Source organism: Buceros rhinoceros, unplaced genomic scaffold, assembly GCF_000710305.1.
Source record: "Buceros rhinoceros silvestris isolate BGI_N320 unplaced genomic scaffold, ASM71030v1 scaffold2266, whole genome shotgun sequence".
NCBI classification, from domain to species: domain Eukaryota; kingdom Metazoa; phylum Chordata; class Aves; order Bucerotiformes; family Bucerotidae; genus Buceros; species Buceros rhinoceros.
This window is the reverse complement of record NW_010417998.1, coordinates 173,676-200,428: the sequence shown is the minus strand read 5'-3', so window position 1 is coordinate 200,428 and position 26,753 is coordinate 173,676. Positions and strand designations below refer to the sequence as shown.

Sequence of the window (26,753 nt, the reverse complement as noted above, 5' to 3'; positions counted from 1 at the left end):
TTTGCTCAGGAGCCTCCAGGTTCAGAGCACTAATCAGAAATCTGGCACAATGAAAGAGGAATTTCGTTTTCAGCCCCAGTTAAAATAACCCCACAGACCCATTCCCCTGTCTCTGAGGCGGGGGAAGCACAGATTGCAGGCGTAGAGGTAGGTGATGCTGCCTGAACACAAGCAGGCTGCAGTGGAGTCAGTGCTCAGCACCATGACAAAGCCCTCCATGGTAAAAGAGGTGACAGTCCACCAGAGCCACCACCCCGCTGTGAGGAGAGCTGGTTGGCCCAGGCACTGTTGAGGCAGCAGTTAGCTTCTCTCCATAATCCCTGTGGAGGAGGAAACAACGCCACAGGATCCATTTCTCACTGATCTGCAGGTGCCAGTTTGAATTATGTCCAACAGCCTGTCCCCGAGGCTGGCTCAGCTACAGCTCGTCTCGCTGCTGGGGTCTGTGGGAACGGCTTGCCTCGCTCAGCTTGGTCTGGTGCACGCTGTGGACATGCCTTTCTCTGTTGTTTTTCTTTTTGCAGAGAAGCCGCGAATGAACAACATCCTTACTTCTGCCACCGAACCCTATGACCTGTCCTTCTCCCGGTCCTTCCAGAACCTCTCTCACCTCCCACCATCCTATGAGTCTGCCGTCAAGACAAACCCAAGTAAATATTCTTCTCTGAAGAGGCTAAGTAGGTGTCAGCTCATTTCATTTCCTTTGTATCTCATTTGCTTGTGAGCCGCAGTGGGCACAATTTTAAGGCAATAACCTTCCCGGTGGTGTTGTCCTGCCTGAGTTGGCATCCCTGGTAATGATTCTTTTGGATGTTGCTTCCCATCAAGGAAGAGGATAGAGAAAGAGTCACTTCATTACTGTGAGAGCACATGTGGCTCTTGGCTTACTGTCCTCCTTGCTCCCACTACTCCACCTCGTATCTGCTCCTGACAGAGTCATCTGAGAATCCTCTTTTGTTGAGAAGAGCCAGGCTGGCTCCCCGAGATTAGCCGAGCTTACCTCAGCGTACCCTGGGCAGTTATCTCACCATCCAGGGGGGTAGCTGGAACCAGATGACAAATCTAGGCCAACAGAAAGCTGCTGAAATGGTTGGGAGCATCTATTTCACATTTGCCTGCCTTGAGCAGTACATAATCTGCCGTGTTTCATGGTGTATGTGTCCGGACCAGGTCCCACCCTGTGTCATACGCTGATCCATGGTGCGTCTCTGCTATTTCAGCGTGTTGCTCACTCCCCAGTCCACACCAGTTAGTATCTGTTCTTTCTTGCTGTTTCATGTATCGCATTGTTCTGCCAACTCTCCAGAAATGCTCCAGCCCATCAGCTTTGCTGATAGCAACTCTTTGGCTTTGGTGGGGTTATGATGTAGGTGGTATTTGCGTGGGCAAACGCTCTCTCCAGACTGACATTAGTTTTGCAGTGTGTATGTTTCCATGAGCATTTTCTGGATGCAGCCATGTATCTACGCTGTCTAGTTTAGAGAAATCACCTGTGTGTTTATTCTTGAAGGTAGGTGAGGATGAGGAGTAGATTCTCCTTCCTCCATCTATAAAAATATCTGCATTCCAAATTTAGCCAGCTGAGACACACAAAGTGAATGGCTAGGGAAGCTCTTGGGCTGTCCGTAACAATTCTCCGTGGAAGATTTTTCAGAAGACAAAATGGAATGGAAATGTATCACATAAAAACCTCAGGCCACCCATTCCATGTCAACCTGGGACTTAGGTACCCATTTAACATTAGCACAAATACATCTGATGTGCCTAAAAGTAAGCACATGCTAAAACATGTTGGAGAAGAGAGATGAGGCATATCGTGACTGGAGCCGTTTTCTCTGCCATGTGCACAACTCTGCTTCCGCCGTGAGCTTTGTTCCCTGGTAACATTTGGATCCCACACACCCAATCATTAGCATTTGTCTTTTGCTGCATCCCAGCGATGAATGATCCATATTCTTGAGCAGCTTTGAAGATACTATCTGATCTCGGAAAACCCTTGAAATCACGGCATTGTATTATTCCTGCTTTAAAAGTCCCACATTTCACGGTGATGCTTTATTTTCATTTCTCAGCTGAAATGAAAATTCCTCAGCACAAAAAATATGCCCTCTGCATAGCCCCAAAACCTGATGTTCCATCTGTGCTCTGCAGTGCCAGGGTTACCCATGGTCTGTACTTCCTATTCAGAGCCTGGGAGATCCCTGTCCTGGCATCACTGAGAACACGTTCGGAACTGCAAAAAACAGCTGCTCCTGTCGTGACGCCAAGGATGGCCAGGACCTCTCCCAACCTGTGGTTCATTTCTTGCTTTACATATTGTGCAGATGCTCAGTGAAGTCTCCTTGAGACCCACATAAAAGTTACTGATGTATCTCACTGAAGCATTAAAACCCACAAACATTTGTTAACTGAAACTCCCTCCCTTCCACAGCCAACATCTGGAAGTGCATGTCAGGTTTGAACAATATCCTCCTGCTGCTCTGCAGCTCTTACCTGACTCACACTGAGTGTACCCGCACTCTCGTCGAGCACTGCTCCCTGTGCACTGAGTGACACCTCACCAAGTGGTCTCCTGGCAGGCTGACCCATCGGGCGCAGAAACTTCTGCTCAGCAGCTGAAGAAAGGACAGGCCCTACCAGACCATCCTGCCCCTCAGCAGATCATAGCAGAAGTGTGTGGAACTTCAGCACTGCATTTCCTAAATATTTGTCTAAAATGACAACAATAGGCTCGTGTTAAGATGCCAAGTTTCCCTGTCCTCACAGGCATAGTCAGCGTCCCTCTCCTGAGCTTTTCCTGACCCTCTGGACAGTCAGTGCCCCTGTTTCCCTTCAGAGGATACATGAATCTAAGAACACCAGAGCTGGTCTTCAGCCACTGGCATTCATTCACCCCTAACTTTCCAGCAACATCAGCCTTCAAAGGGATTCCCTGCATGCTGCAATGGAAACACCAGCTACTGACCCATCAGCTGCAGGTCTAGGTATGGTTCAGGCATCTTTGCAAGGCACCAACCCACCCTCTGGCAAAGCACCCAGCAAATACCACACTCACTGCGTCACACTGCATGTCTGAGTAACTAAACAGGCAGTCTCAGCTCTCGAAGTGCTGAGCACTCCTCGATCCCGCTGGGCGTGCAGTCGCTCAGCACCTCTAGAATCACTGCATTGCTTTCTTAGAGCTGGTCTCCTCCAGAGCCAAGGAGAAACAGGCACCCAGCTCCTAGACCTTCCCATGTAAAATGCCAGTGATATCATTCTCCTCTTCCATATGAAGAGGCTAAAGGCAACACAAAATCTAAAAAAAGTAATAACTAAATGTTGGGCTTTGCAAGTGAATTATTGGGGGATTATTTTTCATACTTAAAATCACTTGTTTCTAATGAACTTCCTGCCAAGGTTAAGGGAAAAAAAGAATGTTGTGAAGAGCTCATTAACAAACATAATATTTCTACTCGAGTAAACCAAAAGGCATTAGATACTTTTTTAATCTGTGTCTCAGCTATTTGTCTGGGTTTCTTCAGGCTTGCTGGACAGCTAAAGGTCACTTAGTTTTCTCCAGTTAGCAGAGACAGATAGTGACAGACAGTTTGTGCCCAAGAACATCTAAACTATAACCAAGGCATATCCAGGAAGAAATAATATTTACTATCTGCTTGCCAGAGATGAGGAGTCAGAGCTCAGCAAGGGTTTGGTCAGATCCACCTCACCCTACCTTAGCCATCCAGCAACCAGGCATCTCGTCTGTCTGATGCAGGCATCTCCATAACCAGGGAAGGACTGGCACCTCCCTACGAACCTGCTGAAGGTCCCAGTCTCTCACTGACACCAGAGTTATTCCAGTAAGCCAACAAGTTCTTGCTGGATAACAAGCCTCATTTTTGAGCCTGATAAGGTACAACCTCCTTTAGAAGATGATGAGCTATACCTGCTTCCTGTCCCTCTGTGTCCCCAGGGAATGTGCCCAGACTGAGGAGAGGTCCTCACCATTGGGTTTGTAGGGTGGGCACCCAGCTCTGCTGGCATTTGACTGATTCAGCAGCACCATGACTTCTTCTCCTTCCAGAGCAAGGGCTTGTAGATGGCCCAGGCCTTTTAGGGGCTGTAGGAAAGAGGTTGCTGCCTGCATAGAAGCCAGCCAGAACTAGGTCCCATGCAAACATTCTGCTGCCATGGCTCTTACTTCAAGGTACAGACAGCAGGAAACCCATCGGGTGTTGTTCCTGTGAAGCCAGGAAGGAGGATCCCTGAGGGTCAGGGTACCACCTCTGAGGTACCACCCTGTCAGGCTGGTGCAGGGGAAGAGCACTGGTGAGAGGATGGGTGTGAGAACACACGTCTGAGCAGGAGCAGCCGTATTAATTCCGTCCTGCCCAGTGCTCCAGGGAATTGCTGTTTCCAGCTAAGTGCAAAAGGTCACTCACTCAGGAAGTTAATATTTTCAGGCATATTAAACCACTTTACTGGCTAAGAAAAATCATCACAAATGACTAGGCAGCTTGAAAATGTTAAAGCCAATTAAAACAGGAGAGACAAGCCCAAAGAGGAACTGCAGGGAAAGAAAAGCAAAGAAATTACCTTTAAGTAATGCCATGAATGTGTCACGTTTCAGAGCTGTGCTCTGCCTTCCTGCGATGGCATCTTAGACGTGTTGAGATGCATGAGTAAGAGCATCATTGGGGGATCTCCCTCCAAACAGAAGCAAACAAAGGCATCTAGGGGCAAATCATCTTACCCTAAAGCCGGGTCAGATGAAGCGCTCACAGACTCCTGGAATTTGCTGTGATTGGTCCTGGACAACGTTCTAGAAACTGGCAAAGGGAGAAAGAAAGGGCAGGAAACACAAAACATAACAAAACGAAACAATGGAAGAAGCCTAGAAATTGTGTAGAAAATGTGCTTTCAGTAATTCCACTTCCAAATGTTTGAAAAACATGAGTGAAATCCCAGAAGTAAGAGATGGACTTGAACAAAGAGAGACGTCTCTGTCGGTCAATACAGCAGTGATTTCTCTCTGTCTGCTCAGCAGTTCTGGCCTTTCGGAATCCACTCAGGACAAATTTTTGAATTTTTAAGCACATCCATGAAGGAGAAACATGTTTGATTGTAGTTTTATTTCGGGTAGAATTACACATGTCGGTTATCAGATGAGCATCAATGAGAAGATGAGCAGTAGCCGTATCAAAGGCTCACTGTCCCAGTGAACTTGCTGGTGCAATGAGGATGAGATGAATCAGCCTGGATGGTTTCAGGTCCTGGAGACCTCTTGATTTTAACAAACTACATGACAGAGGTCCACAGATCCCACCCGCACCCACTGGGTGCCTCCAGTCTCAAAAGCCTGGAGCTGTATTCATTTCCTTGCTTTCTCTGCGTGCAGAAAGGCTGCGGTTACAGAGCTTTGCTGAGCCACTTGCCACCCTATGCTCTCCATGACTGGTCCAGCAACGCTGGTGAACTGACACCACCTTTCAGAGGCAACAGCCTGTTAAATGTCATCTAGTGCCTACTCAAACTAGCTTGTTGTTCACGGTAAAAGGCCGTTTTGCCTTTGATTCCTTCGAGATGGAGCTGTGAAGTTTGTCTACACCTGAAAATGTTCCCGGAATAGCTGTGCCAATGTTGCCACGCGGTTCTGCTGCCTCACTCGCAGAGTCAGACCACTGGAAACCTCACGTAAGCCGGCTTAGCTGCTGCTGGCAGGTACCGCAGCCAGGTGTGAGCGGCCAAGCACATCTCCATTTGGGATGCTCTCTGCTTTAATCACATCTATTTAGAGTCACTTGGGCAAATCCAGCAGAACTTCTCTCACCCAGAGCAGAGGCCCTGTGCCAGAGTGCTAATTGCTCAGTTCCTGTTCTGTACCCAGCCTGAAGCGTCACTATTGAAGCTGTGCACACCAAGCGTGTGGCTATGGCCACACTATGGAGCAAAAATATCTAAAATTACTGTGGCCATATGGAATTCCCCCAGTCCTCCCCAGGCTTTCTAGCAGGTGATTTTAAAGACACAAGAGTTTGAGGCCAGGGGAGCTGCTGACTGATAGCTGCCATGAGACACTCTTCCAAGAAATTTTTGATTGCAATTAAAGACTCATTCCTACAATAGATAGTCTGGAGAGCAAATCCCAGCACAGCGTTCCAGCACAGGAGAGCTCTGGGTAGTCCTCACACCTCTGTGGTTTGCAGGACCATGCGAATCAGAGTCCAGGAGGTGCTGAAGGGAGCGATGAGGAACTTCATGAGTGAGATCATCCAGCACTGGATGCCTACGGCACTCCAGGATTTGGCTGAAGACCTTAAGGCATCAGTGTGTAACCGGTTTTGTGAGCGACCTTCTGGGACGTTGTCAGCACCAATCACATTTCATGAGGCATTGACATTTCCTCCAAAAGCAAACAGCCTCATGGGACACCCAGACAATTGCCTTAATTTCTTAGCCATTGTGGTGCATAAAACCTGTAGGTTTGTGGCTGTGTCAGAGGAAACAGGGCACTTCCACACCCGAGTGAACTACTGGGTCTGTTGAATGCCTACAGAGACTCCAAGTATCGGAAGTGGACCTCACCCACCTCGCGACTGCCCGGACTGTCCAGCAGCAGGACTTTGCTCTTTTTATTACTCAAATATCTTCAGAAACTCCATGCATGTGAAATTTCCCTCTTCCACCCTCTGAGAGTTTCCTGTCTTACATCACCTGCTACCGAATACTGAAATGGAGAAAATCGATGGGGTTCCTCTTTATTACCATTATCATAAATCTTTATCATACTTGTCCTATAAGCGAAAGACTCTCCAAAGGAATTTTATGACAAGTCCCCAGAGCTGCTCAGGACAGTTAGGAGATGAAGTCTTTGCCCATCAACACTTTGCTCAGGTCTGGCAGGGAAGGTGCATACTGGGTCATGTGTGTGTGTTCCCAGCTCTGCAGTCTCTCCACCAGGCTCCTCCCATAGTCACTTTACAAGAAACCTTGTTTCCTCTGTAAGGTGAAGACATTTGCTTTACCTTTGCATGAGGAATCCCCTTCCCACACACCAGCGGGTGTTGTGCTGTCTTCTCCAAGGAGAGGACGGCTTCCTGCCAGGTGTTTGGGATGGTCTCACTCCGGGATTTTTTGAAGTCACTGATGAGCCAGAAAGGATGGGAGATGCTTTTGAGCAGATCAAGAAACCATCTCAGACAAAGAAATGAGGAAGAAGGCTCATACAGATGGTCAGCACTGAGCATTAAACATGCCTCCATCCCCTGGCCCACAGAGGCCAGCGTTGTGCTCTTTCCACTTATTCCACCTTCCTTCTCGTAAGGGACGGGTATTACACACTTCACACCTCTGCAGCTACAGGCACATCATGACAGCTCACAGGCTGCACTGGGCTTGAAGCTCAAGGGCTGCTCATCCTCCTTCCAGGTGGGTGATCTCCAGTTTAAGGCATACGAGCATCAAATGGGTTTACTAGAAAGTTTTTGTATATCTGTTGGGGTTTTTTGTTTGCTTTTTTTTTTAAATAATAGTGGAGTTGCTCCTTCAGATTACAAGTTGGTTGAATCAGGTCATTCCAGCTGCTGTGGGATTAAGGTGATCTATCAGGATGTATCTGCAGTAGCCAACATCTTCTCTGAGGCATTTGTCTGAAAGGCAAAACAAGGAGGGGAGGTGTGTTTGTGCACTAAGTTTCCAAGCAGGAAAGAGATAGTGTAAGGTACAGAAGCAGCAAACTGAGCAAGAAACGTTCCACGGGATAAATTCTATTATATCAACCAAGGGGTCTGAAAAAATGGACAATGAAACCTTAGGCAGATGATTCAGTGTCTTGAAGAGAGCATTCCATGCCCACCAAACCTTCTTTGTGATCGTATTTGCAATTGTTAAAAAGCAGTAATTAAAAATGTGATGAGGTCACTCATGGATTCCAGACCACATGCACATCCACATCAGAGGCCAGAAATGAGGTATGATATTCCTCAAACGGGGAGCTCACCTGCCTCAGCTCCCCTTCTCTGTGCTTTTTCCGTAAGTGTGTCGTGAAGGTGACATCTGATACTTTCTCCGTAACTCGCTGTTTGTGTAAATCATGCGATACCACAGTCTGGACGTGACAGCACATAGAGTCTGTTGTATCACGTGAGAAGGTGTGATGTATTGTGCAGGGACTTAGACCTGTCTGCATGGATTTAGAACACGCTCTGTCTGCCACGAGCCCAGGGCGACACAATCCACATGGGGCTGGTGTCTCTCTGACATGGATGGCCTTGCCCAGGTCCACCTGCTGGTGGATGGTCCCTCGGGCCTCCCCAGGAGGCTGCCCCAGGGCTGTGGGGCCCCTTTTCACCCCGTGGGACAACGCTCTGACAGTTCTAACCGTTCCCTTTCCTTTCCCCCAGCTGACAAAGAGGCTGATGAATACTACATGAGGAGGAGACACCTGCCCGACCTGGCAGCCCGGGGCACGCTCCCTATCAACGTCATCAAAATGTCGCAACAGACCAACCACAGGGACAGGCCCCGCCGTCCCATCAGGGCCATGTCCCAGGACAGAGTGCTGTCTCCTGAGAGGATCATGCCCGAGGAGTTTAGCATGTCCTATGAACGGATCCTCTCAGACGAGCAGCTTCTGTCCGCGGAGCGCCTCCACTCCCAAGATCCCCTGCTCTCCCCGGAGCGGTCGGGGTACCCTGAGCAGTCTATGTCACGGGCATTGTCACACACAGACGTCTTTGTATCAACACCCGTCTTGGATCGCTACCGGATGACAAAAATGCACTCCCATCCTAGTGCCTCAAATAACTTGTACAATACCTTAGGTATGAACCCGACCTCTGCCAAGCGCCAAGCGTTCGCCTCCCGACGGCACAACACGGTAGAACAACTGCATTATATTCCAGGACACCACCATCACTACCGCACAGCGAGCAAAACAGAGGTGACTGTTTGATATGACCTTGTGCATTGTAGATACTCATTAAGGACGGGGGTGGCCACAGCACCCCGTACTGCAGTGGCCTTATAGGCCAAGATAACCTCTAATAACTCAGTGTCTGAAAAGACTTCTCTGACAGTCCCACCCACCTTCTTGTTTTTAAAGCCACCCCTTCATCAGTGACATAGAACTCGAGCAAGCCAAGAGACGATAGTGAGGGATAACAGAGGGAATTTCCTGACGTGCATCAGTTTCTGTCAAAGAAAGCCGTAGTGGGAGACGGCTCCTTCCAAGGGCTCACCTGCATTATCTCATTGGTTTTATGAATGTAGGACTTTTCAGTTGCTACAAGTAGACACAGTCTCATGCAGCCCAAAACAGGGAAGAGGAGACACAGCACCCCATCCTGGTGGGAAGGGGCCCTGCTCCCAGTCCTCACGCCAGCCATCACATTTGGCCTTTCTGTAGCAAGTAGGTCAGCTGCAGGCTGCTGGGGGTCCCCCCAGACAGCTCGGTCCCAGCCAGCACCCATACATCTGTTCTTCCTCACCCTTGGAGTGAATTCAAGGGCAGACTTTCCTCGGGGACTGGCAGATCTAGGGACAGGAATAGCCTGGCTGAGAAATCAAGTTTTATTTTATATTAAATATACTCATAAGATGAAAATATACTAGTGCCTACAAATCGCCTGCTCTCTCAGTGTAGGAAGTAGTGGGGTTGATGTGTTCAATAAGCACAAATATGCTGAAATGCTTGTTAGACCCTTTTCTCCACTCATTCTAGTATCTCGGTGTCTCCGCCATGTAAATACGAAGGAGGAATAGGGTTTATCTTCCTCCAGCTTCTTGCCAGAATTTGTTCAGCTTCGCTCCGCTGACCCGTGCTGGGGGAAGCCCTGACTCCACTGAGACCCCTGCGAGGCAAAGCTACCGCGCGTTTCACCCAGCCTGGGTTTCTCCCCAGAAGTTTATTTTCCTGATAGAGCATTTTCCACTGGCCCAGTTGCCATGTTTCTGAGGATATTTTCTCCTCTCAGTTACATCCCAGAACTCCATATGTAGCAGATCTTTTTCGAGCCCTTAGCAGAAGCACAAAGCTGAGGGTGTCTGTCTGCCCAAAAGCAGGTCGGTAATTTTCCATGATTTTCTCTCCATGCCCCGCCCAGAGAAAACCTTCCAAATTCCAGTTCCACCGAGTACCAATCCTGAACCATGAAGAGAGTTACATTTCATGCATATAAATTATATATCCAGCATAATTATAATAAATGGGCATGTTGTATATCTGGTATAACGCTAATTAGATACTGTATATTTGTAAAATCTTTCAAATGTAGACTCATGGGTCCAGAATTTGCGAGGGTTTTATCTTTGGTTTTCTAGCCCGAATGGGCTTTGCTTTATCTTTTGTTGGTTTTGATTTGGGTTTTTTTTCCTTGTATTTTTGTTCCTATAAAATTCTGTAGAACCTACACCAGAACACACTTCTGTGGCCAGGAAAGGGTCCCAGAGGTTTTGAAGGCCAGCCAGACCCAGTGCTGGATGCTCTCCAGCACCCCCCCATCCACGGTGGGCACTCAAAGCCCCACCACACGCACACACCCATGCTGCCAACCCGCTCGGCAGGCGCGCTCCCTCCTCCGGGTGGAATGACGACTGACTTCGGGCTGTGAACACATTCCCATACAGCAGTTCTCATGTCCTGCATTCCCACACTGAGTCTTTTCCTACATGATTCTTCAGTAAACTTTATCTAAATGAGCTCTGCCCCTCTCCCTCCCCTCAGATACCTCCCACCTCCTGGCCTTAACGATGTTCCCAGCTCAACACCTCGGTCCTGTAGCAGACAATGGTTGTAGGTTGTTGTGAGGGTGGAGGCTTGGGATGCAACACCAGGTTTTTCTGGTGCAGTGTAGGCAGGAGGAGGGCACCATCTTTCTCCAGTGGGGTTTAGGGGTAGGTCTCAGTGGGGTGGCCGTGAGGCCTTTCTCTTTCCGAGGCTGTCCTGAGGCTGCTGGTCCTAGTTCATGAGCTTTCTTCTGCCCTGCCTGATGGAAACTGTGTTCAGGAAGGACTCCATCTCTGAGAAGTACTGGGGCTTGCTTTGACGGAAACTGAGCTGGGAAGGAATAAATGAGTTTCCATGGTTCAGATGGTCATTACCACACAGCCTTGGGCAAAATCATTCTGGGCAACAACCAGAATTTTCTACAGATCAGGGTGGCAGTTCATAGCATGGAAGGGCTGAGAGAGAAAAGGCTCGCACCTCATCTCCTGACTCCTTCCCTTGATGGACACTTCTCTCCCCTGACTACCTCCAAGCTCCTCAGCTCAGTCACTGGATATTTCTTCACAGAAGGAAATCCCTGTGAAAATATTGCCCTTGCTGACCTTCCCAGAGGCTGAAGTTTGTGACTCTTGTGAAGAGAAGAGAAACGCACATGGCTGACGGGGAGGCTGTCCCTGCTGAGGTTCCGGGGTTCTTCCATTCTCTCTTGGCCAAAGCAAAGCCAGGATCTTCCCCTCTACAAGCAGGGAGATACGAACACTGTGGGAGAGGAGAGTCCACCCTAGAGTCTCCAGGAGTTGAGGTGGCAGAGCTGGAGGAGCAGAGGTGACCATGTGAGGCCACGGGTAGGTGAACACTCCTCTCTTTCCATTTCCATAGCTGTATGTCTCAAGCTCTAGTCTTCGTCCAAATGTTCCGTTCATGAACTAAGAAGCTGCTGGACCAGATCAAATATGGAAATTTTTCAATCAAGTAGCCTGTACCGATGCTGTGCTGTGCTCCAGGTCTTTTGAACTCGGAGCCTTCTCTTACTCTGACTGACAAATATACAGGCCCTCCGCTAACTTGTCCTACCTGGGCAACAATCCTCCAACGAAACCTTAGCTCTATTTCCTCGTCCTTTCCACTCACTCAAATGTTTCAGGCAGATGTGTCCCACAAGAACCATCAAAAAGCTTTTCTAGGCCAAATCTCCACAGGGACTCTGCCACCACCGCAGAAAAGTCACAGCAAATTTCTTTGGGAAGGCACCGTACCCTGGATGACCACAATCTGTTCCTGGGCACCCTGTGTTCCCATGGCTCACTTTGTGTGCTGGGATGGGTTGGTAGCTGGAGCACTGGCATTTCAGCACTCACAGAAGTTCTTACATAATTTTTTCCCCTTATTCCCTTTTTCTGAGAGTTTGTCACTGAAAGGACACTTGGTCCAGGACCGGCTGTCATGAGCTACAGCTTGGTCCCCAGTGCTTCGTTTCCTTGTGGTCAGCACCTGACGGTAGTGGTACCACTTTCCTGTTCCACAGAGGCATTTTGAGTGTCCACACCATAATGCCTATGAAGTGTTTTGAGACCCTCCCACCACACTGTAGAACAGCCAAGCATTGTTATTAATATTTTTTGTCACCATAGTCCTGCCACATCGTGTCCGATGTGTTGCAATCTGGTGTCCAGAATGAGAGTGCTGGGGTGGGGGGATGTGGTTCCTGTTGCTCTCCTTCTGGTCAGGGTCCCTCACAGGCAGCAGCTCTAAGGGATGCTGTGACCTGCACTGTGACCTTCCTGCTTTCTTCTCCTCATGTCTGAGTCCCCACCACATCCTGCACTCGGGAGAAAAGCAGGAAGCAGTCACATTCCTCTGTACAGTAAAATATAACCTGCCTTGATTAATCGAGTATACTCTGAAGAATCGATCTGTCCCCTTCTCCAGCCCACAGGTGGGAACACTCACCTGTGGGGTGTCCAGTTCCCAGAGTGCATGTGCAGGGACTGGGGGAGGGTGATGTAGAAAAGTTGATATTGTTTCCTACAAACTGATGTTTATTTGCATTCCCCAGGCGGCAACACCAATAGTGAGCTGCGCCGGGTTTTATATGACCCTCATTAATCCACCTACACATATGTGTATGTCCGTACTCAGCACATAGACATACGTACATGCCGTAAAACACAGTCCTCAACTTCTGACTGACCCTGTACCAACCCAAGCTTCCAAACTCTACTGAATCACTCTTTGAAATGTGGAAAACTATTTTTAATGAACCACACAGATCACCATGTGGAACGGAAATTTTGTCATAAAAGTCTTCTAATACCAGTGAATCGTGTTTTAAGGAAAAGCGAAATATTTTTCAATGTTTTAACGTTCCTTTTATAAATGATGATCTGTTACTTGGGGATGGGGGTGGGTGGGTGGGAAGAAACAGGGACAGTTACCCGGGTGCAAGCCCTCTTTTCCTGGCCTAGATTTCATTTCTGTCTGCTGCCCTGACTGGCTGCAAAGCTGGTCCCACCAACCTGGGCTTCCCACATGCGGATTTATGTTCTTGTGTCTATCAGAAGCATCTGCAAGAGCCTGGCATCAAGTTTTTGTGAGAGATGGGTAGCTCCTGGTAGCTGGGAAGATGGCTTCATCTTCTTCCAGCCCAACAAACAAAATCATCATGAAACAGGGTAACTTTAATTGTATTCAAATTAAGTGTTCTAATTTGTGATCCATTCGCCATCTTCAGTTCACGTGATGGAGAAGTAGCTTGTCTTAGTCTTGTTTCCCATTTAGTCTTTAATCTGGAAGGAGGGACTCTGCTGAAATATATGTAACACACAGATTTAATGTTCAAGTATATTTCAGACGAGTAAAAAATTAGTAGGGGAAATACGTGAGAAAGGGGCTTAAATATTTTCATAAAAGGTGTTGTTAGCAATAAGCCTGTGTTGGGGCTGCGTCCTAGAGAACAGCCACCCCTGTGTTGTGTGTCCGTAAGTGGAAGGTAGAAGGTGTCATTCCCAGCCTCTCAGCTGGTTTGTGGCTGTCAAGCAGGTGCCCTCACCAAGCCCAGCACCCAGCGGGGCCAAACCCCAACCTACGCTTCACCCGCTGCAGCCCAGGGGCGAGGGGAGAGCCGGACGATCCCGTTGGAGCATGAGTGTCAATTTGGAAGAGATCTCTGCCCTCAGCACCGAGCAAAGCGGCATCCTGCATCGCCACCGCGACTGCACCGTGTCCCGGAGGTCTCCATCACCGCTGCGCCACCCTGACCCTTCACCCATGCGCTTCGTCCCAGCTCCTGACCTTCTGTCTGCAAACCCCTTAGACATTTTTGTAGCGAGAATTTCTTGGCTCTGAGAAAGACACTTCTTACTGTACTCTTTTTAGTTTGGGGGACAATATTTCCTAAGAGGGGTTAAGTGGATATTTTTGTGCTTTAGCCCGGTTTATGGATTCCATGTTTATTATACAGTAGTACCGAAGAGGAAGTACGTTTGTATCCGTAACTTTGCACAGACTCTTGGTTAACCATTAAACAAGCTTCAAGATGAGCAGTATTTGACTGTTTTTCTCTGTATTATTCTCGTTGTTATACTTACCTGTAAAAGCACATTCTGTATGTACTGTAAACAAAAATATTATCGGTTTAGTAAAATTTAGAGTCTAAGGATTTTTCCACTTTTGTCAGTAACAAATATTTATGGATTAAAAAAATAAAGGCAATTTCAACATATGAATTGTTTCTCTTTTGATATCTATTGGGGAAAAGGGAAAAAAAAAGAGACAGCCTTCTTGGCAGGCTTCCCAATCTTTGTAGGCAGCTTTGGAAAGGTAGATATCTCTATTTCTGTGTCTAGTTAAAGAGCATCTATTAAAATGAATGCTGTGAGGGCTGCAAGAGTCATTATTTTTACGTATTTATTTACTGCATTTCATCGTCACGCCAGGAAACAGCAGAGGGGGAAGCGAGACGTTACTGCCTGCCGTAAAATTTTGTCATGCGAGTCCATAAGAGTTTATTTTAAAGTTGCCCTTCTTAAATCTCATGATTCATCCTCCATCCAGAAAGGCTTGTATTGCAAAGTCAGAACTTGTGGAGGCTTCAACAGGGGCTTCGCGTTTGCTGTTGGCATTACTCCAGACACAGGAGTTTCCTCAGCGCTCTCCTGAGGTGTGAGAAGTGCCGAGGAGGCCAGAGCGCGCTCCTCACTGAACAGCCCCCACTGCTGCCTCGGAGGGTGCAACCACGTTTTCACTTCTGCCAGCTCAGGGACTGGGGTTTCTCACTACTACTACGTCTCGCTGGGAAACGTGGCAGGGCTTTTTGCTTGCTTTTTGTGGAGGGAATGTAAAATTTTATGTCTCCATTTTCTTATTAATTTGCCTTCAGCATTATGCAAATTTGCTTACATTAACAATGTGATCTGTGCTAATTGGAATACAAAAACTGCTAAGGTGTCAGCACCCTGTCAGAGCACAGCAGTGGAGAAAGGAAGGCAGGAGGTGCTTCCCTCCCAGCATGGAGCTGCCAGCAGCCTGTGCCTCACCCACTTGTGCCATGTCTCTGTCCTGTCCCTTCTCTGCCACCTCACAGCTCTGGCACTGAGCTTCAGAGGAGTGCTGCTGAGAGAACATCCCAGGGCCAACACCTCAGGGATCCTTCCCCACCACTGCCTTCCCGTGGTGCAGAGGTTCCCACCAACCCCCAAGCTCTTCTCTTCAGTCTGTCCTCACGTATAGCTTTCTGTTGCTTTGCTGCTCATCTTAAATAGATTAAACAAGCTTTGAGGAGCCACACCCCACTACCACCAAGAGAAAACCATCATCTTTCAGAGTAGGTCCAGCGTAAAGACAAGGCCCATTGTGGCTCTTCGTCCAGGTTAGTGCTTGCGGTGTCCTATCCCCATATGAGCAAAGCTCAGAGTCAGCACTTCCTAATGAACCCAGCAGACTTCATTAAAATGCGTTTTTAAGGGAGAAGTTTCATTTTGCCTGGCAGTTCTCTCCATAATTACGCAGTCCTCTGTAGCACTAATAAGGGGGGAGGGAGCAGTGGGGAATTAGCTAATTATCCCACTTGCCATAAAAGGTATTGAAGAGAACAGCAAGACTTACAGTGTTGAGAGCCAGCGACGACTGAGATGAAGTTGGAGCCAATTCTTACCTCAAAGGACCGTAAATTCCACTGTTCCCAATTCCTCTAATATTTTATTCCAGTCCTTCAGTGAAGAGCTTACGCTCTGTCAGCCAACCTTCATTAAAGCTGTCTTTAGTGGCCCCACGAAGTGATCTCTGCAGGATCTCTGGTGGTGGTCCAGAGAGTCATCTCCAGTGGCCTGGGCCGCCTGGCTCCACCCCAGATGAAGTCCCTGCAATGCAGGGTATGACTTCACATGTGTGACTGGAGGGACACTTTGGTGGTGCCATGGAAGAGAGTGAATGCCTGGTCCGCCCCAACGCAGGCTGTCACAGCTGGTGCCCAGTTCCTGAGTAATGCAGCAAGGATGTCCCCAGGCTGGATGATCCCTGCCCCCCACTGGCAGCCACCTTGCCAGAGCATGGCCCAGTGCATTCCCACGCTGACTGGTGATGAAGGCACCCCTCACCTCTTTGGGTGCACAGTGCAGACCTGGGTGTTGAGGCAGACCTGGCTGGTGGGACAGGAACAGGCTGAGCAGGTCCCCAGGCTGAGCTGATACCCTCACTGAGGACCCAGAGGCAACAGAGCACAGAAAGGGCAAGTCCAGCTTTGGGCAGGGGTTCTACCAAATGAAAGACCTTTATCTAGAAGGACTTGGGGGTGGGCATGGTGGTATGGGTGTGGGGTTACCTGAGCAACCATAGAGCTGGATTTTGCCAGCTGTTTCTCTTCCTTGATGGAGACAGCTTGGTCACAGGTCACTCCTACAGCAGAATCCTGGTGTCATCTTCTCACGCTAGTGCTGGCACAGAGCAGAGCCAGGGCTGAAGGGGGGCAAAACATTCCATCAGCAAAGCAGCAATTCCTCCATTTAGGAAGGCTAAGATCCTCACATGTAAAAAAAGATGACTGTGTCCACTCCTGGAAAGGCAAAATCCAGAATCACTGCTGGGAGACCCCAAAGATGCTGTTGAAGTCTGAAGGAGGACAGAGGTCCAAGTAGGAGGTGTGGCCACTCCATCACTCACATCTTCCCAGCAGCTTTCCCACTGTTCCTGGGCTCCAGCACATTTGGGAATGTCTCCCAAACCCAAGGATTAGAACTGCACCCAGTTGCCTTGGAAAAGTATTGAAAAATTACGAAGAATTAAAGACTGCAGGATAATTAACACCTGTCAGACGGCTTTGAGGAAAGCAAATCTTGTCAAACAAACTTGTATTAATTCTTTAATGTTCTTACAATTTGGGCTGGCGAGGATGGTGTGTGGATGCAACATGTTCAGCCTTTTCCTCAGTATGGGATCATGTGCTGCTCGACACTCTGAGGTTTTTATCACTGCACATCCTTGAGACAGCTCAAGGTGTAGCACAGGGGAATGGGCAGATCTCAAAGCGGGTTCTATGCTCTGAAGAGCTGTTTACAAGTGGCATTTGGTGGAATGTAGCACAAGAGCACACACTTACCAACACTGAGCTTGGCAGTCATGGAACCATGGAATCTCAGAGTTGTTTGGGTTGAAGGGACCTTCAAAGCTCACCCAATGAGCAGGGACAACTGCACCCAGAGCAGGGTGCTCAGAGCACCAGACAACCTGACCTGGGATGGTGCCAGCGATGGGGCTTCTCCCACCTCTCTGGGCCAGAGTCTCACCACCCTCAGTGTAAAAAACTTCTAACTTCTATCAGTCCAGAAATAAAGATGAAATTGCTGCTGCTGCTACAAGTTTCAGGAGGGTTTGGGATGCAAAGAGCAACAAAAAGAGAGAAGTTCTGAGTCAAGGGTGAGCTGAAACTGCCCTAATGCTGCAAATACAATTGGATCTGCAGGAACTGGAGCAGGGCTTCTGGGAGGGATAGAGATGCCTTAGTGGAGAAGCAGTCCAACTCCCATCTGAGTTGGGGAAATGCTCTTCAGTGAAGTTTTTACAAAGCTCAGCATTTTAGTTCATAGTAAGAGGCTGCAAGGTGACTTGGTCACTAGGTATAAGCACTTTTAGGGGATGAAAAGTGTAGGGTATTAAAGAGCTCTTTGATCCAGCAGCAGAAGACCCAGCTGATGAAAGCTGAAGCCATGTAGACTATCACTATATGGAACAAACTAACAAGGAGAGATGAGATGGATGATGTTTCTTGCTGTAATAAACGCTGTGTGGCTGCTAACGCTCAGTCTTATTGACACAGTAGTTCTTTGAACAGGAAACCACCTTTCTCTCAGCTATTTTCATAGACAAAACCCACAACTCGGTGAGCTCTCCTGCGAGTTGAAGCTCACTTCAAACCTGGAAGTGTTTTCTGCCCACGAAGGGGGGACCTGTTTCCACAAGGCGTTTCCTCCCAGGCAATAACACACTTAAGTCATTCAATAATTAATGGAGCTCTGCAAAAGCCTTCAGGAGCGTTACCATTCCCTGCAGAGCAGAGAGGACATTGGAAGGAGAGACCTTCGGAAGTGACTCACCCCAGTCACAGAGTGAGTCAGGAGCAGACTGGGAATATGATGCAGTCCCCATCTCCCTCCTTGTCAAAATGCCAGGTAGCAGCTTTTCTTCTCTGTCTCTAGGTTTGGGAAGCACATTTCGTGTATTTTAATTTGAACTTTGAGCTGCCAACAAAGCTCAGCATCTGTCAAAAGAGCAGGAGGTTCAGCGCTGCCATAACCACACCGGGCTGCTGGGGGAGAGGGAGACCAAGTGGAGGGCAGAGGACAAATTTCATGGGTGATTTGCAGCATGTGCCCATTTCACCCTCTGAACATGACTGCGAAGGGGTTTTTTTTTATTTGCTCATCTTGTTGCCTCTTCTTGCTTGACACAGCGAGGCACACAGTCAGCACAGTGTTTTGTACATGATTATCTGGGCAGTCCTTGGAGACACAGACACTGCATTTCCATGCAGCATCTGCCCATGACCCCATCCAACATCAGCCAGTAGCTTCTCCCTGCTCCATGAACTGCGGGTAGGGTTCTAGAGGCAACAGTGTCCCTTCAGCACCCAGCCCTGGCTCATCCCTAGAGCACGTCTGGTTTGTACAGCGGATGAGATGGGGCCACAAGAAAAGTTATCTGCAACCATGTAACGGATCCTCGGGCTGCACAGCTGGTTCTGTGTTGTTATTTTCCAGCAGTTTGTGAACTGTGTGTAATCATGGGGAACTGCTTCAGCTTCGTTCTTTTTAATAAACACTTGGTAAACATAATCCCGGCTTCATCTTTCAATCCTCCCCTATAAAAAGAGCCAGCTCCCAGTTTAGATACCGATCTGCTCCCAGTTCACCCCAGTTCCTCTTCTGTCACACTGACCATGCTTCTCACTGACTTCCTGCAAGCCAGGTTTCAGATATTGTGCATGCGAAGGAGACCTCCTCCCCCTCGTGTGCTGTATAGGCTCCACAGCGGCTCCATGAAAGCACAGGACAGATGGGAAGCCTCCCCTCAGCGCTGGCTGCCTCGATCCATCCAACCAGGTGGGACAAAGAGAGGGCAAGCAGATGGTGCTGGGTTGACCCGTGTGTCAGGAGGCAGCATGGTCAGGCTGGGCAGCCACAAGCTGTGATTATTGCATTAAGGCTCAGAAAGTCACCTGAATGTGGGTGAGTTTTCCTAAGAATAGAAAATCTGTAGCATCGGGGCTGTTACTTGGCCAAACCTCCTGTCCCGTCCCCGTTAGCTCCCACCCCCAAAAGTCACACTTCTGAACTTCTTCAAGTAGCTTTTGGCCAAATTTTGTCCAGGATCTTTTCAGCTTGATACAGAAAAATATCACCCTGACTGAAGTTTGGGAAAGCGATAACCAGCTGGGAAGAGAGTGTCTCCACTCCAGCCAGGATCAGCATCTCCCACCAGCCCTGACTGCCAGGACAACACACACTCACATCGCCATAGCAGCACCACGCAGACAAAGCAGGCACCAAAAGGGGCTGGGCTAGCTTTAAATGCTGGGGTATCTCTGCTATAAAACATAATCTAATTAGTAACAAACCCCTGCACTGCTTACCCAGAATCCATCCTTCTATCAAGAAGCCGTCTCTGTTCCAATTACTGCGCTGTCAATTACGGCGCCTTCTGCAAGGAGCCCTCTTGTTATATACCAACCACCTTTGATATGCGGCTGCTCTGCTCCAGCTCCTTTGAAGCCCGTGATAAATATTAAGATTAATTTAGGATTCTTCGGGTTCCTGTCTGTAATTCTGCAATAGGAGATGTCTCAGGCAGGAAGGCTGGTGCTAACCTGTCTTGTTTTGCTCAGGGCTGACTTTGGGTCAGGGCTGAAAGCAGATTAATTCCTGCCTTTGCACTCCACACGGTACAACCAAGCACTTCAGGAAAGAGAAATGCAGTTCTCACCAAGCTTTAACTGCACCCTCTTCTGTGTGTAGAGGGAGGTAGAAAAAGTGCTCCAAGAGCAGGTGAACCAGAATAACTAGTGTGGCAGCACAGCCCCTCTCCTGCTCTGTGAGTAAGGATGCATGAAGATTTATGGCCCCTGTTTGCAATAGATTGCGGCTTGGGAGAGACCTCCAACTGCTTTCTCATTTACAAGTCTTCATTTTTATATTTTGAGTAGTTTTTGGACCAACAAATAGTGTTTTTACTTGAGTGGAGCTGTCCTTTAGACCAGCTGAAGATCAGAGTAGAAACACCTCAGAAATAAATCTCGTGTCCACTTCCAAGAGCTTTCCTGTCTGAATGGCTAAAACCGCTGCCCAGCTCATCCCTGTGCTCGCCAGGAGGCTGGGAGGGGTTAGTGAGAGGATGCTGCCCTGGCCATGCAGCGACAGCCCCTCCAACACTCGTTAGCAATGCTCCAGGAAGCTCTAGGCAGTGGCTCTGCAGGGATTTGTCCAGAAGCCTGTGCTTTTGGACAGACGGGACCACAGAGACTTCGACCTGGTTCCAGCCCTGCTGCAGACCTGTGCCGGTGATCCGCTCTCAGCTCGGCTCATTCAACCTGAAGCAGCTGCAGCTCTTGCATCTTCCATGGGCCGCCCATGGCTTGGGCTACCAGCAGTGTCATGTCTTGATTCCCTTGCCCACGTGGTGGGGTACCATGTAGGTTCTTCATCTGCAGTGTCACAGGACATGGGCTGAAGGGAAGGAAACACCCCTGAGCAAGCGCAGCAGTCACCTTCCTTTCTGTCTCCAGCTACTTGCCTGTACTGCAGTCCCAGGGCGTCCACAGAAACTCTTTCATTGCACAACACTAAGAAAAACACATGAAGGAGGAGAAAAGTCGGGGGAGGAAGCCTTAACATGAGGGGGGACACGCTGCCTGCTCGTATGCGTGGCAGGCCATTGATTTCTCTTGCTGTAGAGCAACGTCTCTGCATGAAAGCCTGGGGCTGGCGGCCACTCCCCAACACCTACTGTCCATCTGTGGAAGCCACCATGAAAGTATCCGCTGCCAGCACAGGGTCCCAAGTTGCTTCTCCTCTGTCCAGCAGCTCATGCTCACCCACTGCTGCCGCCAGCTCCCATCGCTGGTGCCGCAAGATCAAGGGAAGCAAGAAACTCAACGTCCCCACGCCACGTCCCAGGTTGCTGGTCAGATTAAGCCGTTTGGCCAACCTCTTCCCACACAGACAGTGGCCTCATCACCGTGTGCGTCAGGAACTGCCACTGAGTGCATTGCTATGTGACACGGGCTGTTAGCTGGTTGTCCAAGCTCTCCATATGCAACTAGTGAGTAACAGCTCTGAGTGACGGCAGGAGAGTGTGTTGGTGCTCACCAGAGACAAACTGAGCTGCGGCTGCAAGCGAAATGAAGAGGCATTTACCAGGCTCTTAGGAGTGGTGTTTACACCAAAACACCCCCACCCTGTCTCTGGGATTGAAGAGCTGCTTTTACCAAGACTCCAAGCGCTGGGAATGGTGTGGTCTGCCCATGTTTGAGGAAGTTTGGCCTGGGGACATACACAGCTGGCTTTAAATATAAATACAGCCAGCCAACTGTGAAGGAAAAGCTTTACCACCAAGGGAACCTGGCAGCCAGCTTGGACTTTGGTTTAATCTCTCCCACAAACACAGCACCTCAGGCTGTTTACAGGCTGGGATTGGTTTACTGCAGGTAGGTCACCCACCAGCTCCCTCTGTCCCAACGACACTCTGCAGGGTGGTCTGGTGACAGAGACTACTCTGCCCCTCGCTCGGCTCCACCGGGAACAGCAGTCATGGCCTTGGGTGAGCTGCCAGATGCTCTGCTCTGCAAAGCAGAGGGGTAACAGCAGGCTGGAGCAAACACAAAGCAACTGTTTTTAAAGCTGATGAGCACAAGCAAGATCCAAGTCACATCTCATGGCATTTTTTCTTGGTGGTTTTTTTAGTTACGCTCCCCAGTGTTACTGCGGAGAGGTCTGGCTCGGCTTTGCAGCTGATGCAGCCGTGACCAAAGCTGACCCCAAAAGCACCACCGCTGACCTGGATTTAGGGGTCAGAGCACCACAGCAGCTCAGCATGACTCAGCAGCGAGAAAGCTAACCTACAGAGGAAGAGGACCAGGGCCGGGAGGAGACTTCGGCCTCAGGGGATGACTCTGCTGGGGCCAGCAGCGCACATTAGAGAGATGATAAAAAGGGAGCGAGTGCAAAAAAGAGCCATAAAAATGATTTGAGGGTAGAAGAGGACACTTTGAAGTGAAGGATTTAAAAGCTTGATCTGCTTAGCTAATTGAGGAGACTCTTGAAAGGCAATGTGTCACAATACAGAAGGAACTCAATGTGGAAAAACACCAAGTTCTGAAAGGCTCTTCAATGAACTGGGGAATAACAGGAGCACTGTCTGGGAGCTGAAGCCAGGAGCGTTCAGGAAATCTCAACCTTTACCAGGAAAGGTGATACCGGAGCAAGCACCTACTACACTCTCTCTCAATTAATTCAAGGTATCGCTTTTGGGGAAGATGTGCCCTTGGTCTGACGTGGTTTCACCCATCATGCTGCTCTCTGAAGTAGCTGTAGCTACGGCCTGCAGTAGTGACTGGCCTCCATGGAGTCAGACCATCCTCAGTTCCCCAGTGGGCTTTTCAGAGAGCGATGTTTGGGCTTCAGCTCTAGCTAACCCACCACCTGCTCCAAGAGTCCATTCATACATACACACATTTTCCTGGCTGCTCTTTGCAAGGAGAGGTTAGAAGATGAGTTAATCTTACGGAATCAAAATGAAGTGGGTAAGCAAGTGTTTGTGCAGCAATGACGCAGGGAAGCACCAACATCCTCTTTAGGGCTTTACACATGGTCTTCACTCACTGCCTGGCAACTCCAGACATGGATGCGCAGCTGCACAGCCACCGGTTCCTGACCTGTTCCACACTGACCACAGTTCTGCCTTGGATGTCATCCACAGTGCTGCAGTTCCACCAGCCCCGGAGCCTCAGCACTGGGCTGTGCTGGCTCTGGGGACAGGGTTCTTCACTGCTCAGCATCTTCCACTCAACCAAGGGCAAAGAGTGGGAAGGAAGGTGTGTTGGAAATGCCAAGCAGGCACTATCTCCAAGAGCTCATCCACGGAAGATGTTCACCTTTGACTGATGCACCACTCCTAAGGATCAGCCTGGTCAGCTCTGTTTAATTGTCTGGTTTGGGCAGATAGAGCTGGAAAATCTCATGGCTGCCAGATTTTTTCCTGCCCCTAAAGCACCAAATTATTCACTATCCTCCTGTAGCATTTTGCAGCCAACTCTTTCCTGTGATGATTTTCAAAGGATGAAGAATGAGCACCCTGGTGACATTTCTAGTATCTATAAATATCTCCCCACTACCCTGCCTGCCCAACTGGTGAATTATGCAGGCAGATATATATAATAAAACAGTCGGATCCGTTTTGTTGTCAACATCCCATTCTTCTTCAGCTGGCAAGAGAACGGCCCCGGCTGTTGCTGCGGAAAGAGCAAGCAGTGCCTGGGGAATGGCTGAACTTCTTTCTGCTAGGTATGGGACATGTAGGAGGGCAACACTGAGCAGAGAGAGACCCCCTCATACGCTGCAAGAAGGAAGAGTGGTTTTCAAAGAGGAGCAGCATGGTATTTAGGACAGTCTCCAGAATGGCAGGAGATCCCCTGCAGAGCACGGGGAAGCTTGTGGTAAAGGAGCACTGAAGAAATATCAGAGAGGGACTAATCCAGCCACGCTGTCTGGAGCACGATGCACTTGCTGTACACTCCGGTCCTGCGTCGCTGTGTTTAATTCAGCAGCGCTCTGGTTAGGCAACTAAACCTCCTGCATGGTGAAATACATGGAGAATTTAACGCACCCAACTTTGCAAAGCCGTGGGCAGAGACCAGTTTACAGTGAGTTCCTAATTGGCAGCTTTTCATTTAAACTGAGAGGGATTTAATTCAATGGGACAGCTTTCCCCAGCTGACAGACCTCTTCGAGTCACAGACTCATCATGTGGGGTCTCTAGAGACTCTGTCACCTCATCTATGGGTTAAGGGACACTGTAAAACAGGCAGCTTACCACAGCTCTCTCCCTTCCATTAGATATTTGCAGATGCCTTTTGCTAAGCCGTAACTAGCTGCTTTGTCATTAATTTTATGGGGCTGTGCCTTGGAGACACTGTCTGGTAATTAAACAAAGTTCTTCTTACCAGAAAGTTTTCCCACCTTCTTCCACAAGGTCACCATTCTCCGGGACTGCAAAGAGAAGGATTTTGCATCTCCTCATTCCTGCAAAGCCTGAGGACTTCACCCTCCTACATCACTCTGGGTTGAGATGAAGACAGTTTAATAAGGGAAGCCACGGCATGCAGGGCTGGGCAGAGCTGCCCTGAACACAGAGACGTTTCCTGGCAGACCAGGAAAGGGTGGTAGTATCAGGTACACAGTGACAAAAAAGGAGTGGCCATGGTGCCTCCTGGGAGTTTCTCAGGGCATGACAGGACCATGCGCACATCAATGCTTCCAGGTGCTGCAACACGTGGAGCACGGCAGGGTTTGGAGGGGGACACCAGTGCACTGTTGCTTCCTGCATTTTGGCTTTTAGTTCGTTAGAGGTTTCACATGTACCTGCCTCTTTAGGGTGCTCTGGCTGAGGAACAGTCTCTTGAGACCCCTGATTCATAGGCCTCTCTGGAAAGCTTTCTCTTTCGAGCTCTCAAGTGATGCTGGTGGGCTCCTGAGCCATAGCAACGGCCCTGGCCCAGGTGGTGGAGGAGCCTTTCACAGCATTCCTGAAGTGGCCAGGGCGGGCTTGGTGACATATGGCATTGAGGTAACTAACACACACCCAGCCACCCCTCTCTGTGCTGTCTGCTCAAGATACACATCGGTTCTCACCCACTCCATTCATGATCATAAATGCAACTATCCACACAACCGCGTTTGTCCCAGCTCACCCTGCGCGCACCCTCCCTACGTGAATAAACAGCCCCCCCGGCAATTTGGAGAGACTAGGCCAGGAAGAATGATTTTTATTAGTAAATTCCTATCATCATAAAACACTCTTCTTAAATAACCCCTATGCTGCGTTCTTGCTGTTGATCGTATTAAGCGCGCTGCGTATTAACACTATTTTCAACATTTCTAAAACTCACAGGAAAATGAGCAAGAGACAGCTTACACCCACAACCCCCGCTGATCTCCCAGCTCTTGACATCACCCATAGGACAAAGAAGCACTCCTGCGCAGAGCAGAGTAAGGTTGAAGAATTTCAGAGATCACCAGACTACCTAAGGCTTTTGGAGAAGGCCGCTGACTTTCAAACTATGTTGGATCAAAAGGGAAATAAACATCGAAACAAAAGGGAAATAAACATTAAACTCAGATTTGAGCTTAGCGCTGCCGGGGTGTGGAAGATCCAGCTTTGGGATCTTCCAAGGCAGCAGTGCAGGAAGTACAGGATACCTATCTAGAGCAGCCAAAAATCTGGTCCACGTGTCCCTCTGCACCTTGGTCACCTCCTGGGCTACGTGCCCATACTCAGAGGAGGGGGCTTGGGTTCAATCCCAGGACGTTATTCTTTAACTGGTCTGAGAAAGGCATCGTCAGGGATTCGCAAACGAGGTGCTCTGCTGGTGGGCCTAGATCTGGAGCAGCAACGCCACACCAGCGAGCACCCACTTGGAAGGCTTGTCTTTAGTTTTAAGGTTAAAAGTCCAGACGTAGGTTGGGCCTCTTTGGCGGGTTTTGTAAACAGGACACGGGTACATACTACGGACGTCTTGCTTGTCAGCTGGAATGGCTTTGATAAAAATGACGGGCATGGCCGGGGTCAGCTCCTTGAGCCGGGCATCTGCGATTATCCCGGTCTACAAAGGGAAGAAGACAAAGTCTTAGTTAGATTTCCAAGATATCCACCAGCCGTACCCCGATACGCACGATCCTTGTAATGTTTATACCAGCTGGTCTTACTGGGGGATTCAAACATCTTTTCTGAGATCAAGGGGGTGCATGGGTCTATGTGAGGCTAGAAGGGTCTGGGTAAAACACCCACTCTGTTGCATCAGAAGCCTCCCCTAAGCATATCTGATCTCCAGGGTACTAATGCCTGCTCTCATCAGATGCCCAAACCCCACATGCCCGAGCAGGACTTTGCTGAGGAACAATGTCCCTGGCTCCATCCAGCCACATCACCCTTGTGCAGCTCTTACTCAAGGCTTTGCCAGACCAGAACCACCTCATGGGAAGTGTTGCTTCTGCTAGGACCAATTGTGGACACCTGAACAGGGATGGAGATCAATGCTCCCTTGAGAAGAGTCTTAAAAGGCACCAAGTAAGAGTCCCACCACACCACCACCATTTGAGCACGACCTGGGAAACCCTTGTTTGGGCAATGAATGTCCGCAGTGTTTTGCGTGGCCCTAAAAGGACGCACCATGGGCTTGTTTCCACTCCCCCAGGTGCTCACACCAGCAAGGGGGATTCAGAAGGACCGTTCCTGAGGGAATGTCATCATCATCAAGTCCACATCATCCTCTCCAAAGCGACGC

General features: G+C 49.1%; 2 protein-coding genes across 2 annotated transcripts in view; one reads left to right on the top strand and one right to left on the bottom strand.

The window, feature by feature from the left end:
• Window positions 1-524: 524 nt before the first annotated feature.
• LOC104495396 (protein shisa-6 homolog) lies at window positions 525-8,935 on the top strand (the record flags this gene model as incomplete). Its single annotated transcript, XM_010138360.1, has 2 exons — window positions 525-677; window positions 8,385-8,935. Coding segments are annotated over 2 exons (704 nt in total), but the record flags the coding sequence as incomplete, so codon positions are not given.
• A 16,858-nt stretch (window positions 8,936-25,793) lies between these two features.
• DNAH9 (dynein, axonemal, heavy chain 9) overlaps window positions 25,794-26,753 on the bottom strand; it is a gene marked incomplete at its 5' end in the record, with an annotated part of 172,531 nt that continues 171,571 nt past the window's right edge. The window contains one exon of the mRNA XM_010138359.1: window positions 25,794-26,072. Coding sequence (XP_010136661.1) covers window positions 25,845-26,072 — 228 coding nt within the window. The remainder of the gene's footprint in view (window positions 26,073-26,753) is intronic.